The sequence below is a fragment of the Pholis gunnellus genome, assembly GCF_910591455.1.
Source record: "Pholis gunnellus genome assembly, chromosome: 14".
NCBI classification, from domain to species: domain Eukaryota; kingdom Metazoa; phylum Chordata; class Actinopteri; order Perciformes; family Pholidae; genus Pholis; species Pholis gunnellus.
The window spans coordinates 8,042,019-8,060,903 of record NC_136541.1 but is presented as its reverse complement, the minus strand read 5'-3'; the positions used below and the strand labels follow the sequence as shown (position 1 = coordinate 8,060,903).

Sequence of the window (18,885 nt, the reverse complement as noted above, 5' to 3'; positions counted from 1 at the left end):
AACATGAAATGTTGTCTGAACAGAAACCTATAAATTAGAAACAAAAGACCAGATTTGATATTAGTATTTCGAGAAGCTATAATACAACTATTCCTATGGTGCTTTTTCCTGTCTCTATTGTATTTATTGAAAGACCACGCTATTGAACAAAGAAGGGGGGGAAGCGCGATAGGTTCCATGATTTGTTGCTACAAATGTATACTTTACAGGACTACACTAATTCTACAAGATATTGTACAATAGATGTAATATAAAAACAAATTTAGTATGATTTATTTTTAATGGTTAAATAGATTAAATATATCTCGAACCACGTATTTAGTGTATTATGTGTGGAAATTGTACTTCAGGTGGAAGTTTAAGAACTTCCCTTTTATGCTAATTAGATCATGGAGGAAAATAACAGCTACAGCAGACCATTCTGGGCAAAATATTGATTATCTATTCAAAGTAACTGACCTGTTAATTCAAACTTGTTCGTCAGTAACCCTTTGCATTGTTGGTTAAATTACTCATTCTAGATCTTAATTTTTTTAATACGGCTCTCATGCTTTATGATGTAAATCCCTCTGTGACACACTCTGTGACAGTTTTCCAGCACAAAAGTTTTCTCTTCCCAGAAATGTAAAACACTTCATTTGATGACCTAAAATGAACCCTAATGAACCCTAACCCTGGGAAGATAGACGACTTAATTTTGGGATATTTTGAATCACTTATAACGAAAACAATATAAACAATCAGCCAAGAATCTCCTGTCTTCTTTAATTTCAAATGGATTTCTAACACTTTATTTAAGTCAATAAAATGTAAAGCTCTATAGGCATTGTTTGCTGGTGTTTGTCCTTTTATGTACTTTTGAACCGATTTCTAACACATTACTATACCATACTTTGCCATTTTGTCATTATTTTTATGGTTTTTTATTTAAACTGATGTTAGCAATATATTCTCATTCATGATTTATTCTATGTATATAATTTGTTATTGTGAGCCTGCATTGTATTTTATTGGGTTGTGTAAACGTCTGTCATGTTCTACTAATTTTCCAGTAAATAGACAGGGGACAACAACCTATAACCTTTTTCAATTTAACAAAATATGACAAATAAGATCATATAATATATAAAGCAGCACACATACATATCATAGTATGGGCACTTCCAAAGTAGGTACCAGAAATGGTAATTCACCCACTTTTGTCAACAACAAAAAAGGACTAATCTGTGATCAGTGTAAGAAAAGAGATTGAAGGATTTGCACCCCTCTATTTATTTTATTTTTTTTGTTATGTCTACTCTGAATTGTTTTTATTGTGTTTGTGGAAGTAGCTGAACATCTTTTAAACTGTATTCATAAATCTCAGCCACTTCACCGTATAGGATATGTATTCTAATATACCGAACGCGCGGTTAGATGTTTTGTTATTATTGTGTTTATGGAAGTAGCTGAACATCGTGTACACTTTCTTGATACTCAGTCTATCACCATATAAGGGATTTCCTCTTGTACACCCGAACCCGCGGTGGGATGTTCGCAAATCGCCATTTGAAGATGGGTAGCGCCAACGTTTTTCTTAACCAATCAGAACCACAGTTTGGACGTGCTCGTGCATCAGGCAGCCAATCGTTGAACGGTGCTGCACTGGAAGGGCGGGACTACGTTTAGTTCAGGAAGAAGGGTTGAAGTGAGGTGGAGAAATCATCATTTAGGTAGCTCTCTGCTAGCTGCCTATAGCCGACTTCCGAGGTGTTATGAGCTTTGTAGCCGAAATCAGTAGATTGTTTTAGTTTTGATAGGAGCAACGATGACCCTCTAACACCAAGAATGGACATAAGTTAACAATGACGGGGGAGAAAAAGAAGAAAAAGCGGCTGAACCGCAGCATTCTTCTTGCAAAGAAAATTATAATAAAAGATGGAGGAAGTGTGAGTTAAATATTTATTTATCTTCGTTAAGTGAGCTTTGCCGCTGAGCTAAACTGTCTCTCGGCTGCTGAAATGAGTTAGTAGCCTTGTTTATTTCATGAAAAACGTAGCAGTCGTAGCGCCATTTGTTTATATCTTTCTGTCTTTAATGGTTTGTCCCGTTAACCGTTAGCTGAGTCCGTGCGGCTAACACAGCTAGCTCTGAAGTGGCTAATGTTAGCGGCCTAGTCGTTTACACGTCAGCCCTGGTAATGCTAACGTTGGGTGTGTATTTATTCAACACCGCACAGTATCTCACTTAACCAGAATGTTATTTACTCTAACTTTAAACCAGCACTTCATGTTTAACGGTGTGTCACGTTTATTCAAATCTTCAAAACTATGCGTGACGGTGCTTTATAAAGCACAAACTGGCACTAACGCTAGCTCTCTAGCTTATGTGTCTAATTGGGGTTATTTTTTTATCCTGCTACAACAAACTGATAATCATTGTATTATCTAGCTAACTGTTTATGAGAGAAAGTAGTGTAACTTGTCAGTCAATGTAAGATATGTTTGGTCGATAATGTAATACTTTAAAGGTTGAAAACTAGCACGCACGACGGTTGACGTTAAGTAAACATTTCCAGATAAGCAAACATATTGACTGCATCTGTTTAAAGACCTGTGACGAAGCTCATAACTATATGTCGTCTGTTCAGAATGTGGTGCTAATGATTGGTTAAATATCACCTTGTTGTTTGCATGTACACTTAGCTGGGTCACCTGTGGTCCAGGTGCGAACCATAATATAATGTGATACGATGCCCTTAGCTGGGAGCGTCAACCTTCCTCAATGCACGGACCAAACAGACAACGAACTGTCTTATCAGAGATTCTAATTATTTGCATCATTTTTAGATGGTCAAAGTGATGATTGCCCCAAATTTAGGCTTTTGGCAAAGAGTGAGTATGGTAGGATTGTTATAAATACAGTGAGGCATCAGAGATGGTGATGTAATCCGGTGGACAGCTATGCCAAACATTCTGGGTATCCAAAATGAAGACACACACATTTGAAATCCTAATGAAGAGAACCAATAACTGTTGTTTTCTCTCAGTAATGATTCTGTTGATGGCCTTGTGTCTGTACATTTTTTTTTTTTTAAACACCTGACATGATGTGGCTATATTCCAATGAGGTCCTTAGTTCACATCATTGTTATTGCCTCACTGTTCTGACTACTCAGCCGTTAAGATTTCACTTTCTCCATCCAAGACTGTTTTTTTGTTTTTTTGTCCACGTGGGGAAGTGACAAACCACACGAGCGAGTAAACTAGCAGCTAATGCCTGTGTCAAGGTGGCCCTGGCCTACTTTACAGTCTCTAAGAATTGTCATCATAAGGAATCAAAGAAATGTGGTTCCTGTGAAAGATTCTGCTCAGCATCCACGCTCACTCGACCACACTTTCTCTTCATCTTACAGACTTGTGTAGATTTTACCATGTTGCAATGAAGTGACTTCCTCTCTAGGGTGTGGGTTTTACGAAAGTTTAAAGAATACCAATGGGTGTTTTACTCATTATAGGTCGATACTTATTGTGACCCAGTAAACTATAGCACAGAATCTTTAGTTATTTTCACCTGTTAGATCAAACACTTTGGCTCCTAGCTGTGAAATGTAAATGAAGAATGTTGTCAGTAATTCATTTTAAATCTTTATTTTTTTTTATATGAATCATTGTGCCACACTTGGATGAATTTGAAATTAAATGAGTCATCGCTGCTTGATTTAGGGTGCGTGCATTCACTTACTCAACTAAATTAATTTGTAATAAGCGTAAGGCACTATAGCTGATATTACATGTAAACAGCTTAACCTCGTCTCAATCACATTAATGTTGTAATTAGAGTAAGTATGACTGGATTAAAAGAGCCACAATACTGCTTTTAAATTAGTCTTGGCATGTATGCACCTTATTCACTTTTATGTTCTTGGATCTTTGACTTGGATATTTAGTGCAGGCACCACTAAACTCATGTTGTAGAATAGAGAAAATAATGCAGAATGGCTCGTGGCAAAATACATCTGGCGGCAGATATACAGCTTTATCTCTGTAAGATATCAGTTTAGAAAGCATTGACATTTTCATTATGGTTTTATGACCTAATTGTCTCCAGGATGCAGCACATTTTTTATGACTGTCCAGCAACTTGTAAAGTCAACTTAAAGGAGTTACCGTGAATCGTATGAATTTCTAATTCGAAAAGTTCCCTTCGTTTGTTTGTGTACAGTAATCACATTAATTGTGTGGATGTAAATCTACTTATTGATCGTGTCCCGTGAGCAGATTTCAGTATGAAGGTAATAATTCAATTTGAAGGAAAACAGTATGCAAGTCACAGAGCAATCCTGATTCTTTTGGTGGTTTAGTTCAACATTCAGCCCTGTATTGGCCAAGTCAAAACTTCCTTCCAGAGTGAAAGAATATCTCCCATCTGTGGGCTGTCCCACAGGATCAGGTGATGCAGAATCTCAGTATCATTAGACGAAAGCTTCTTTGAATTAGATTCCAGTTTGAGGTTCTGTCTGTTAATGTGTTACCGTTAACAGGCACTATGACGCAGTAACAAAATGTGTGTTGCTTCTTGGCTAATCACCTTTCTGTTTGTATGTGTCTCCATCCAGCCTCAGGGAATCGGTGAGCCCAGTGTTTACCATGCTGTGGTGGTCATCTTCCTGGAGTTTTTTGCATGGGGTCTTCTCACCACCCCAATGCTCACGGTAAGCCCGGACGGACACACACACACACACACACACACACACACACACACACACACACAAAGGCGCGCTCTCACACGTAGACGCACTGTTATGTAAACTGATATAACCGTTAGTAATACATTCATACGCCTACACCTCTCTTCTCTTGTGACCCAGCCAAAGAGTGGCATTTCCCATTGACTGGAATCACACAAGACCCATCAGTGTCTCTGAATGATTGAATTCCTAATCAAATGAGTGAGGCCCCGTGTGACGCAGTTTTTTTTTGTGCGTGTGTGTTGGCAGATGTTTTGCCAAGCGCTAATGGACTGAGAAATATGAAAAGGGCATCAAACTGTTGCATTGTCTGAGCACCAGCTCTTTGTTGAATAGGCTTATCGGGGGGGGGGGGGGGGTCACTGGTTTGTGTTGTCGGGCCGCAGCACACAACCACACATTCACCTCAGTGCACTGCAGCGTGGTGTGGTTGTCTTTCCAAAATGTAACCTGTGATGTAACCAGAAGAACAATAAGCTAGTTATTAGAATGAAATAGTTGTCCTTCTTTTGACAGTGACCGTATTTATTTAGTGTCCAGTTTCTTTTTTAACTTGCACGTTTTCTTTCTCTTTGTAAATGACTTTGCGTAGAAACTGGTATCTCAGACAAATGAGTAAACATCTGTGCGCCACATGATGTGAACCAGACAGTCTTATGCAATGCATGCTTTCCAGCGGTCTCTCGTTTGAAGAGGTGGTTGTATGTGTAACTCTTATGCATTAATTACTGGGGGTTTGTAAAGCTTTAATTACTGGGGGTTTGTTGCCCTAAAGATCACTGGGCGGAGGTAGGATTTGCATTTTGGACTAATCAGAGGGCGCCTGAAGATGAGAGGGACTGCTTCACTGCTCCCAATGAGTGTACTGCTTCATTAGTATCCAGCAGCAACCGTCGTCGCTGAGCGTTCGCAGTCTGTGTGTGTGTTGGGTAACTGACTCCCGGAGGAAGAGAGGAGATTCTCAGCCATGCCATGAGCTGTTCCTTCTGTACCACTAATCAATAACTAGTTCCTGTTATTTAGTCTTAGTCTAGCTCCAGATGTCCTAATTTAAACCACGGCTTCATGTTCTCACGGTGTCAATGACACTGACGGTACGGACTTTGAGCTGGACTATCTTGTACAGTATTGTAGGAACATGTCTGAACATATCCTGAAATACTTAAATCTACTTAGTAAATGCACTTGCATATAGCGCATTTCTATTGCATCTTATCAGCTCTCAACATGGAGACGGCCGAGCTGGCGTCTTGTAGCTAACGTTGCTTATAGTGTAAACAACGGCAAAAGTGCTGGCAGAGCTAACAGTGGTTACTTGAAGGGGAACAGTAGGGGGCCTGCTGCGCTTCAGCACCGGCCTTATCAGCTGAACGCCTGGACGTCACCCGTCAGTACAGACCAAAACCTGAAACTATTTAGGTCACTTGACTGCTCAAACAACTGAGAATGTGTGACTCTGTCTGTCAGGCGTAAGCAAAACATCTTCAATTTTACAGTCTTTCCCTTCCTGAGGAACTTCTATCTTTTGATGCGTTGTAGCTTAGTGGGGACTATTTGTCTCAGAAAAACAAAACGTGTTCGCTACAACTCCTGTGGGATAATTGTGCCGACAATTTATTTACATCTATACTCTGTTTTTCTGACCAAAGTAACAGGATTTAGCGCTCACATAGGGAATGACAACAATGTTTATCTGCAGAGAGATCCTAGCTTTTCACTACGTTTGGTAGAGTTTCTACCACAGAAGTAGAAAATAATGAAGACCTTTTGATGCTGCTGCAGTGTTTACATGCTGCAAATACGGGTGCGGGTGTTTTAATATTATTATTATTGCGTTGCGGTGGGTTTAATTTTCCATCTCAAGTTATGCATCCTGTGTATTTTTATCTTATTTTTTTATTTCAGTAAATATGCACAAGTTGTACACAGAGTAATGCTGTATCTGCTATGATCTGCATGTCATATTTTGCAGTTAGTAATGTAGCAATGGCCCAGGGATCTGCGGTGTTGATTTTTGCCCACGAACACTGTGGAACTACGTCATTTTATCTTGTTGTGTTTTTACCCTGTCATGCTTCACATGTTATACACACTTTAAATGCCATTTTATTTTTTATTTTTTTTACATGTCCATATTTTCTGTTTTATGTGCTTTTGTTTGTTTTCCTGGTGTTTATGTGAAATTTATGTTTTTTAGTTTTAATATTTTAGTTTTTCATTACAGTGACAAGTTTACACATCCTGCCATAGACCTTAATGATTGAATTCATGTTTTATTTTCTCATCATTTGGTAGTTGAGTCCAGTGGCGTCATAGTTGTTTTGCTCCCTAGTTTAACTCTGTAGGTCATTGTTTAAAATGTGATAACGTGGTTTCATGCTGTGTTATCTGTGTTTGTTCTCCAGGTATTACACCAGACATTCCCCCAACACACATTCCTGATGAATGGACTCATCCATGGTGTCAAGGTAAGTTATCAGTACACACAAAGAGAGTATTCTGTCTCTTATGACCTCAATATAGCGGTGACACGATATATTTCAGGTAACAAAAAGACATACAGTAAGGCATGCCAGCAGTCCTATGCTTTTGGGTTTTTTAGCACTATAGCAGCTGTTAACAAACTTCTTCAGCAAGTTTGTTTTGCTTTTATTTGCACTTGGAGGATTTTGCTGAGCATGTGCTCTCTTGTTCAGTGACGCCCTGCTTAACTGTAACGCAGTTCCACGTAAACACCTGCAAGCTGTCCCGTTACTACAGCAGGTTCTCCAGCTGGCTACAGAATATATCATAGAGTGCACCTTCATGCTGCCTATTCAGGGAACATGAGTCTGTCTCACGATAGTTGGAGAGTGCATGCTTTTAATTATTTTAGATTTTTTTCTGTTTTCATTGGGGCTCATTCAGTAATATGTGCGTAGAAATCGTACTACTTTGCGCACACATGCAAAATACAGACATTCTAAATTGACAGGTGCGTGCCTGCTATTGGCATATTGCCACGCCCTCATTTCTCGATAAAAGGATATTCGTTACCTATACCGAGAGTTGTATTGTGGCGAAAGCGGTGAAGTGGTTGTCCCGAGAGTGAAACATGGCCCCTAAAGCCAAAACAGGAAACGGGTGGAGGAGGAGGAGGACAAGGACCACCTGATCTGTCAGCCTAAGATGAGAACCGCCACAATTATTGTACTTGCATCCAAGCGTAAAGCGTGCTTATGCATGGTCTAGGCATGTTTGCGAATAATTCTTTCTTTTTAATGTTAAACCATTTCGTGATCACACACAAATGAAATAAAAAACAAAATAACTGTCTTTTATTAGCCAGATGATAACGTTTCAAAGATCATCTGTTTTTACTTCAAAACAGACCTCAAACCAGCGAGCTCTAGGTCCTTGTTATTGCCTTCTCTTGTCTTTATTTAGAGTAGGAAAATATTCTTTTTAAAGTCTGCCAGCTACAATAGCCTGGTGGTATCAGACTTTCCAGACCATATAAAAGACTTTAAACTACACGTACCCTGTCAACTGTGGTACGTGTACTTGAATCACAGTCCCTGTGTTGACTTCACTCACGTTATCCACACTTTTAAGCACTTTTCTGATACATCTGCCTCACTTCCTCTCTCTCTCTCATCATCTCCAGGGCATATTATCATTTCTCAGCGCTCCGCTGATTGGAGCGTTGTCAGACGTTTGGGGACGCAAATCCTTCTTGCTGCTAACGGTCTTCTTCACGTGTGCACCCATTCCACTGATGAAGATCAGCCCATGGTGAGTGCATAAACGCCAACGGCGCTATTCCAATTATTCAGTCTTGTCTTTAGGTAGAAGGTGAAGTACTGTAATGCAACCTAATACAACAACAGACTAAACTACAGCCCCAAAATGACCAGTTAACAACACTACAAACTTCACAAATGTAAAATGACAATGTTAAAAGCCAAACCCTTTTATTCTTTCAGGTGGTACTTTGCGGTTATCTCCATGTCCGGCGTCTTTGCCGTCACCTTTTCTGTAATCTTTGCCTATGTGGCGGATATCACGCAGGAGCATGAGAGGAGCACAGCCTACGGTTTGGTAAGGACATGGTTCACCAAAACAGAGTCCTATTAAGATATGTCTTTTTAAATGGATGATTATGAGGCAGTTATCAGTGAGGAATTATGCCTGTAGTTCTCAACCAAAGAGTCCTAACAATTAGAAACTATAAGTGCATTACAAGAGGAGATCGATCCCTTCCTGTTTGGCTCAGCTCTGCATCTCGCTCCCTCCAGGTATCCGCTACCTTTGCAGCCAGCCTGGTTACCAGCCCGGCCATCGGAGCCTACTTATCGGTGACCTACGGCGACACCTTGGTGGTGATCCTGGCCACGGCCATTGCCCTGCTGGACATCTGCTTCATCCTGGTGGCCGTACCAGAGTCGCTGCCGGAGAAGATGAGGCCAGCGTCATGGGGAGCACCCATCTCCTGGGAACAGGCAGACCCCTTCGCTGTGAGTCACGACGTGACATTCTTTTCAGTCTGCTGTGACCCGGGATTATGCACCGGTTTCTCACCAAACAGCAGTTGATTGCCGTGTGTTTCATCAGCTCTGTTGTTGTTTTGCAAACCTGCCAACCTGTACGCATTTAGTGTAGCCTGCACGAGCTTTGACATCCAAGTACTCTGGTACTAGTCTTCTCGTTCTTCTTTAACACCTGGATGGAAATGAATAAAAGATATTTAAGCTAAACGAGAGACATGGGATGAAAGTTTAATCTCCAATTCATCTCTCTACCAATAAAAAGACCAATGAGGCTTTACTGCGTACAAAAGATTTTAATGTCAGTCATGCCACACTGTTTGTGTAGAAGTAGCTGCAGGAAGCCTCCCAAATCAGTAAGGCACTTCACGTCTTTGTCGCCTAACAACCTCGTCACCTCATATGTATATGTTCAGTCAAAAAACCTGCGTGTAAGTTTGTTAGTAAGTTAATAGTCGGCAGTGTGAGGGTGACACATCAAAGAAATAAAACAAGAAACAGAGGAAACATTGTCCTAAAGTGACTATGACTTTGGAAGATATATAAAATATCATGGTGATTATGGTAGGGCATTGGGCAGCAGACTTTTTTTAAATTTTAATTAAGGCTTATTAAAGTAGGAGACTATGTTAAATGCTCTCCGCTACCATTGCTCATGTCTATGTCTTGCTGTTCTCTTAACAGTCTCTGCGGAAGGTGGGCCAGGACTCCACGGTGCTCCTCATCTGTATCACAGTGTTCCTCTCCTACCTCCCCGAGGCCGGCCAGTACTCCAGCTTCTTCCTCTATCTCAGACAGGTAACACTCTTAAACATGACTGAGTTAAACACGCAGGCTATCCAAACGAACATTGTTTACACGCGTCATGTACACTTTTACACCACATTTAATAGCACCTACTCATCCAAATGTGACATGGAATTGTGATTTAATTCATTATTGTGACATTTGAAATAGACACTGCTTTCTTACATGAAGTTGTTATGTTTGGTATTAATATGGCAGCGGCATACTTGAGCCATTTTGTTTTGCTAATAAAAAGCTGGAAAACGCAGGGAATCGTTTCTGAAGAGCTTCTCCCAACACACTTTTTCCTACGTCACTTTAAAATTGGATCAGCAGGTTTGCTCAGCAGCGTGGGAGCAAATTCATTAGGTGTCTCAGCAAAATGCCACCGCAGGAAAACCGATGTATTTTAATAGCACAAGTAGTCTGAATTAGACTTGTTCTGTCGTTCTTTAAAGGTACAGTAGCTTCTGGAAGCTCCTGTCGTGACGTAATCTTTTTTTAACTGCTTGACGTAAGGCGTGTTCAGTTTGTGTACACGATGTCTGGTGAACCAGTCGGGCAAGCCTGAAATGCATACGATCTTAAAAAAAACTAACCGCAAAGTAGTTCTGGAGCGTTGAGGCTCACATTACTCTTCACATATTCCAGTTCCCTTTTTATGCCGACGTTATCGTATATATCTCTCCACATTCACTGTCATAAATGAAACGCACCTCGCACCAGCTGCCCTACTCCTGAGGCTGCCTGTATTGAAGGAGATAAAGTCTGATCAACTTCTCTTGTGTGTCTCTGACTGTGCTTGTCTTCTCGTGTCCCGACTCGTGTTATCTGAACGCTGTCTCGCCCTCAGGTCATAAGCTTCTCATCAGAGACGGTGGCTGCCTTTATCGCTGTGGTGGGGATCCTCTCAATAATAGCCCAGGTACTGAAAAAACACTTTTGCTGTTCAATTACATGTCAAATTGAGCCGTCTCCTCCTCAGAGTTTTATTATTGTTACCCTTAATTGTTTTTTAACATGGCAGATATTGAAAAGTCAAGTCAAATGTGATTTGTATATCACAAATTTGCATCACAGCGCTTTTAGAATCTGTGCAGCGTACTACACCCTGTGTCCTTAGAGTCAGTGTGGATCAGCACGAACTCCACACAAACCTTCAACAGAGGACAGACAGACACGACAGATGTGTGAACAGAGTAGACAGGAAACTGAATAACTTCGGGTTGATTTTTGAGAAAAAAAACAAGCAAATTGAAGATCTTATTTCTCTCACAGAAGCCAGTTTTAACATTTGAGTGGGTAGTTTATTTTGAATATTGCTGCAGATAACCTTTCTGTCTGTAGATTAATCAAAGACTCCAGTGCAATGAATATGATTCAAAGTATTTGCTACATTACGCTTCCTTAGACGTTACTTGTGTGACCTATGTACTGTGGTTCTGCAGACGGTGGTGTTGGGGATCCTGATGCGGTCCATCGGGAATAAGAACACAATCCTGCTCGGCCTCGGCTTCCAGATCCTCCAGCTGGCGTGGTACGGCTTCGGCTCTCAGCCCTGGTCAGTAACGTCTAACACACACTCACCTTTCCCCTGCATTCCTTCGTAGGGACAGACATCCCACACTCTAAGCACCAGGAATCAATTCATTTACTTTATGATTCCTGAAAGCAAAGTTTGGTTTTCCGTGCCTCCATCTGCAGCTCGGGTTCAGACGTATGTGCAAGCTTCAGATAGAGGTGATACGGATTAATGTGATCACACAGCAGTATAATTCAAATAAGCAAGCAAGCAAGCAAGGAAGGAAGTCTAATATGATGAGGCATTTCCTGCAGCATTGTGCAAAACCACAGTCATAGGCAGAACGCTTTTGAATCAAATAGGAGTGGCTCATTCAACCCCAGTAAAACAGAAAATATTTAACTTGTGCATGGCAAGATATAGTGTTTCTATTTCTTCTTTTTTTAAACTTCCAAGTAAAAATTAATCACACAACACCTTTTATGACAAATGTTTGCTTTCAACGTTAATCAAATATTATTCCAAGAACCTAAAGCACGGTCAGATATCAACCAGAATCTATAATCCGAGTCAACAACCTCCAACGTGGCACTATTTCCATCTTCTGCTTTAGAATTTCTTGTTATTGTTCACTGTTGTTGTAATTCTCTGACAAACCACCAGAGGGCAGCATAGCCTTATTCAAAAGCTGGTGAGACTGTAACCTGATAACTGAGACTCTAGAAAGGCATCAATATAGTGTTTTAACTCAAAATATTTAGTTTGACCAAAGTACAATGATTTTCTTTTTACACAGGCATTTTACTGTCATGGAAGTTACACTTTAAGATTCAGTGCTGTAGTACTAATGTTTCACTTAAAACCTGTAAATATGAAGAAAAGATGCTTTTACTCTTTTACACACACACACACACACACACACACACACACACACACACACACACACACACACACACACACACACACACACACACACACACACACACACACACACACACACACACACACACACACACACACACACACACACACACACACACACACACACACACACACACACGGGTCATAGATCATAGCAACTCCGTCAGTTTCTCTTGTTGCTGCTGCCCAGTGGTGAGGGCAGATTGACCCGTAATATTGATTCATTCACAACGTGTCGTCTTGTTGCTGCGCTCTGCTTTGATCAATACCCAGGAAATTGAGTTAAATAAAGGTCAGGCTGTTCCATGTTCACAAAAAAAGAAGAAACGGTATGCATTACTTCTAGAGTCTCAACATTTAAACTCCAAAGCAGTCGCATGATGATTTGAAAACAAAAACATTCAAATCATTCTCATGGTTTTAGTTTTTCAACGATCTCAAATTAACTTTGGCATTTCACATTTTTGACTTTGAGGCTCAGTCACTGCGTATTTATATATAGCTGCAGTTTGGTTACAGAAGCACATTTTCCACAATTGATTCAGAGTTTTTTGGTGGTTGTTTTTTTTTAAGCCATAGTAGGCGTACGAACCTTCAAGGACTTGTATTAATCCAATTCTTGAAGGGTTAAAAAAACGTTTTGTTTGTGTCCTGAACAAGCGTGTGTTGTTGGTTGTAGGATGATGTGGGCTGCTGGAGCGGTTGCAGCCATGTCCAGCATCACTTTCCCCGCCATCAGCGCCATCGTGTCCCGTAATGCAGACCCCGACCAACAAGGTGAGTCACTCAACTGTTAACAGCTGTTGGTTTATTTTTGTCTCAACACAAACTGCTACATATTAACGGAATGCACAACTAAAACACAGTCTTAAATAAGCTAAGTTATAAGCTAAGCTAATATTCTAAATGATTGAATATTTAATCACAGTAAATGTGTTTAGTTGTTTTTATTTCACAGTTTTCCATTCCAGATGCAATACACACACTGCTGTCGGTACATAAAAAGTATTTAAGTTCAGTGCACTTTTCATTTGTTGACAAAGAGGGCGTCTGTGCCCACACGTTGCACACTGATACACCAGCAAGAGGAGGGATAAACACAAGTACACAAGCATTCACTGTTGTCCAGCTAGTTTATCTACAGCACACATTTTTATTTGACAAATAACTCGGTCTCATTCTGATGTTCCTGACGGTGTTGTGTTCATATCTGTCCCCCTGCAGGTGTTGTCCAGGGGATGATTACTGGAATCCGGGGCCTCTGTAACGGTTTGGGCCCTGCTCTTTACGGCTTTGTCTTCTACTTGTTCCACGTGGAGCTGACCGACACGGACGGCTCTGAGAAAGGTGCCAAACCCAACATGGCCAACCCCACTGATGAGGTAGATACTCTATGCTGTTCCACATACAAAATAGTAAGTGGCACATATGGTAGCTGTGCTTAAACAAATGTGTTTCTCTCTTTTCAGAGTGCCATCATCCCAGGTCCTCCCTTCCTGTTTGGTGCATGCTCGGTGCTGCTGTCCCTGCTGGTGGCCCTGTTTATCCCGGAGCACACGGGGCCCGGCGCGAGGCCCGGCGCCTATAAGAAGCACAGCAACGGGGCCCAGAGTCACTCCCACAGCCCTCAAGGCAGCGGGGCCGAGGGCAAGGAGCCGCTGCTGGAGGACAGCAGTGTATAACCACAGCTAAGGGGGGGCAGACAGAGCTCCAACCCAACACCCCAGCACACACAGACATAATTACACATTTAACCACACGGACACACTCTCACCTCAGGCACACATCAGACTCAAAGTGCCATGAAGAGGTGTTTGTGTCCACGGCACAAAGGTGGGCACTCCTCCCTTAGCAGCCCTTTTCTTTCTTGTTTTTAAAGCGGGGTATTGTGAGGACTCTCTAAAGACCCTGTATGAAGAGATTGTGTTGAGTATTCTTTTGGGCTGCAGTGGAAAGGTGTGCGCGTGTGTGTGTGTGTGTGTGTGTGTGTGTCTTGCTGAGCTGGACTCTAATCCTTGGTTTCTATAAAGCGGTAACAGAGTGGAGCATACAACAGCTTGTCCCCTCCTGGTGCAAAACAGAAGCGGAGTGATTTGGTTTAGAGTGTGAGTGGGGTGGATATCAAATGTTACTAAATACCTGTGTGATTCTTCATATTCTTCTGTAGCCAGTGACGTGGCAACGTTGTCTGTTTGTTACACTCCCGTTGAACAAACAGACGGTTGAGCGCTCGTCTGCTGGTCTTTCACAAGCTAAATTCAGTTCTGACGCTCGTCTCGGTTAAAGCGTCCGAGAAGGGAACACAGTTCTTCCTCTGAATGCACAGCAGCAACTGTTCACCTACGAGGGGGGGGGTCCCAGTTCAAATATAACAAAAGAAGCAGCTTCTTAAGACCACGCTTTGTTTAAACATCACACTTCTGACAGAGAGAAGTGTGCGAGAGAGACCACTTTATCAGCTGAAGCTGTGTTTCAGTGTTTACTTGCCATTCTTTAGATTAGTAGTGCAGTTTGGGTTGTATATTTTTCTCTGTTCGAACTGAAGGCTAGTTGTGCGTCAAGTTTTTAGTCAAGAAACAAATGTTGCCTCGAAGTGACTTAATATATATATATGTATATATATATGTATATATATATATTAATTACGTAACCTGTATGAAGACCGAGGTCTGAAAAGGCTCTGTAATCGTGCGCTATCGCTCCCATCGGAGCAGTTACAAACTTCTTATTCCGTTTCTGTTTTCATGCCCTTTCTGTTACTTTGTTTCCTGACATGTATCACCATCAGAACTTACAGAACCATGTTTTTATTTTACAAGCCTCTGGAGCTAGAGCGGCGCTATCGGCACGTCAGTGTTGGCACTGACTGTTAATACGGAGTCTTTGAATTAATATCATTAGGTTGAACAGAATATCACTCGTGCTGCTGCGGTAGATAATTCAAAGGTTGAGTCTGATGTGACGTGGCGGATGCACATTTCTACAGTGGTAATATGAAGAATGAAACGGTTTCACAGAATCCCCGGCATTTAAGCTTCCATACAAACGCTTATTAACAGGCACTGCAAATTTCCCAAACCGTAATAAACAAATGGTAGAAGTTTTAGATCTCAAGCACCTCAAGGAACTGGCTTCAAACTGACAAACGTGACATTTACCAGGCTTCAGTAGTTTAGACTTACTGGTGTTTGTCGCCCGTTAGAGGCAAGGAAGGTAAAAGCTGCTACAAATTTGGCAGCCGTTACAGTTTCACATTTGTCTTTTTAAAAGATGTGTGATGAGTGTTTTTAAGGTTTTACATTTTTCCACAAACACTCCCGTTCACTACGATAGAGCATTAAGTGTCAGTCAAGGTTCAATTCATTCATAAAAACATTACCGTGCTGGCATCCTAATCAAGCAATGCCTATTACCAAAAATAAACACAAAACTACATTTAAAGAAACTTTCCCACAAAAACAAACGCCATAAAAACAAACTCCTACAAAGTAACCAGGAGGGCTTTGATAAGAAGTATGATCCAGTCAACATATTAAATATAATGTAGCAGAATGTAAAACCTTAAATAACTGCAGCATGTATTGTGTTTCTTTGCTGTGGGTGGTGCACATCAGCACACATCTGTCTGCAGGTCTAATGTGCTGCTGTTGTCTTTCTTGCCAGTAGGCGGCGCAGGTTGAACATGAACTGCTGCTCCTGGTTTTGGTGGCTGCATCAGTGACGCTGTGTTCCCTTTGTTCACATACTGTGCTAGCAACTGGTAAATGTTCCAAATCCCAAATTTCAAAAGTTGATTTATAAAATGCCTCAAGTGCATTTAAACAGCCCAATCTGACCTGGTGTGGATAAGTAGCTTCCAATGGGTTTCATGCTGTTTAACATCTATCTGAAGAGAAATGTACGTCATATATTTTGTGCCAATTTTTGTTCTGGTTTTCATACTGTGTGTATGTGTGCTTGTTCACTTGAGTGATTTGAATATCTTTTTTTTTTCTTCCTCTTGTCTTAATTTTTTGACTGAATTCTTTTTTTTATTATTTTATAGCTTTTTAAAAACTTCATCCAGTCATTTTTTTTTTTTTAGGAGTTTTTTCAACATTGTGGCCAGATGGTAAAATGATCGAATGTCCATCTGTCTCTTTTGATTTCAATCTTCGTTTAATAACTAGCATTTCACTGTGGTTAGTTATATTTGATTTATCAGTAGATAATAACAAAACACTGAATGTTCAAAGCCAAGCTGTACATGTTGACCCTCAACTTTTGACTTTTGAGTTTTTATTATTTCAGAAGGGGTGTTACTAGACCGAAAGGCCATTGATGTTGATTTAATCTCTGAATATCATACTTTTTTTTTATTTAACATTTATTGGACCAACACATTGGTAAACCCATGAATTCAGATCCTACTAAAACTGGTAAGATTCTGCACCAGCCCCACGTGCACTCGTACCGCTTTCAAGCAGACGACTGTAAATGTACTAAAATTCAAGTGTATATATTTATTGCTCAAGGAGATGGCCGCCTCTTGGCTCTATTTGGTTGTATGGTGCAATTATTATTCTATATTTCTCAAGACTTACCTGCTGGCCACTCCTGTTTTTAGTACAATGTGGTTTGTGGCCTGAACCCCCTTCTCTCTCTCTCTCTCTCTCTCTCGCTCTCTCTCTCTTACTCTCTCTCTGTGTGCCTAAATTAGCCAAGAAATGAGTGTGGCAACATAAGTAAATGGTGGTTATTATGTAAATATGGGAAACTAATGACAAACTATTTATTAAAGGTTTATTGTACAATGAAATGTTTGTTTGCCTTTGTGGGTGTTTGGGGTGTTTACCATTCATCACGTATCATTCGGGTTTATTTTTCTAATTCATAATTCCATTTAGTGTTTCAAAACGCTGATCCTGAATTTGATGTGGTCTGAATCCCATTAGATCCCACTACAAACAGTTCATTCAGCTTTTACTTACTATTCACAACAGCAGACTCTTAGTTTAATGCTCCAACATGTTGGATGTTTGTTTAGTCATCCTGCCCTTCGGAGTTATACTGAGGCTCTAATGCTTTCCTCCACTTAGACACTGTGTACACTCGGCTGTTATTAATACACAGACCTAAGCTTATTTACTTTCTGTGGTCTTTGTTAAAGCCACATGGAGGCAGTAGTGAAGTCTGGCAGAAACCCTTAACAGGTCCATCACCCTGTGCAGCTACTGTGAGGGGAGAGAAATGTGATTTTATGATTCTTTTTCATCATTCTCTGTGGTAAATGTTTATTTTAATTGATTGCTGAGCGCACGCACACAAAAGCATGCTACCAAGAGCGTTCATGTGCTCAAAACTTCATCCAACATGATTTGTTTATTCAGGTTATTGATCCTATTGAAGCCATTATCTGTAGTATCGATACTTTGGGCCCGCCACTGGGGTGTACTGTACCACATTACAACACTGACCACAAATATGCATTATAAGCCTTTACTTTTAGATAAAGACTTAGTCTATTTGTATTCATTCATTTCCTTTTGAAATTTGGCTTTATTTAGAAACTGTATGAAAAGGTTCCCCCATGTGGGTTTGCAAAAAAAAAAAAAGAGAAACGTGCCAACATGATCCCTTGGAGATTTCCTTTGCTTTTGAAAGAGATCGGTCCACCTAGACAAAAGGCGGAGACTCGTCTGCCACTCGTGGGACATGTCCCTCTACGTTTACAGGATAATCTCTGCGTGGCCGGAGCGCTCTGCCTCGCCGGTGTTTCCTTCCATCGGCTGGGATGCGATGAAGTCGTCAAAGTGGAGCAACAGGTGCTGCGTGGTCTTAACCTGGGATAGAGGCGATGACAATAAGACTCTTAACTGTAATCCATGCTCATTGTCTCATGAGAAGCCCTCTAACAGCACTGGGCACTGAGGTGGTGGTTTAGTAGAACGGGTCTCATTTACATACACGTGGCCTTCAAAAATCTAGATGATGGTCAAAGAAAGATGACCACCTTGCTCCAGTTTTATATCACACTTTGATTTTTAGCTCCCTCTACATGTAAAGGCTTGCAGACACATGTTTGACATATAACGTTTTTAGTTTTTTTTTTCCCCCCCATGTGAAGCACTCCTGGCACTAAAAGGAAGAGGGGGTGGATGTTGTAACTTGCAGCCTCCAGTGCTTGTAGCTGCACAACTCAACAAACAGCGGGCTCCAACTCTCCGGGAATTAGAGGCTCACAGCCTTGTTGGGATTAACAGCTCTCTGGCAGGGAAGGGATTGGGCATGTTTTAACAAGAGAAACTCCCCTGAGCGCTTTAGAGAAGCTACCTGATCACTTCCAAGGCACAAGTGTGTGTGTGTGTGTGTGTGTGTGTGAGAGAGAGTGTGTGAGTGAGTGAGGGCCCCTCTAGAGTTTC

General features: G+C 41.0%; 1 protein-coding gene across 1 annotated transcript; it reads left to right on the top strand.

Annotated features, from left to right (window-relative positions):
- Nucleotides 1-1,757: 1,757 nt before the first annotated feature.
- Nucleotides 1,758-17,282, top strand: mfsd14a2 (major facilitator superfamily domain containing 14A2). The gene is made up of 12 exons (XM_079174004.1): nucleotides 1,758-1,928; nucleotides 4,598-4,693; nucleotides 7,135-7,197; nucleotides 8,376-8,503; nucleotides 8,695-8,809; nucleotides 9,007-9,225; nucleotides 9,940-10,053; nucleotides 10,895-10,966; nucleotides 11,490-11,602; nucleotides 13,164-13,261; nucleotides 13,709-13,866; nucleotides 13,954-17,282. Exons 1-12 carry the CDS (start codon nucleotides 1,845-1,847, stop codon nucleotides 14,164-14,166), a joined length of 1,473 nt encoding a protein of 490 aa, XP_079030130.1. The 5' UTR covers nucleotides 1,758-1,844; the 3' UTR covers nucleotides 14,167-17,282.
- The last annotated feature ends 1,603 nt before the right edge of the window (nucleotides 17,283-18,885 follow it).

Excerpts from the sequence above, each read along its gene's own strand:
- mfsd14a2 (XM_079174004.1), top strand. The coding sequence starts at position 1,845 with ATGACGGGGGAGAAAAAGAAGAAAAAGCGGCTGAACCGCAGCATTCTT. Across the intron at positions 1,929-4,597 it reads TAATAAAAGATGGAGGAAGT|CCTCAGGGAATCGGTGAGCC; the intron begins GTGAGTTAAATA and ends GTCTCCATCCAG. Across the intron at positions 10,054-10,894 it reads TCTTCCTCTATCTCAGACAG|GTCATAAGCTTCTCATCAGA; the intron begins GTAACACTCTTA and ends TCTCGCCCTCAG.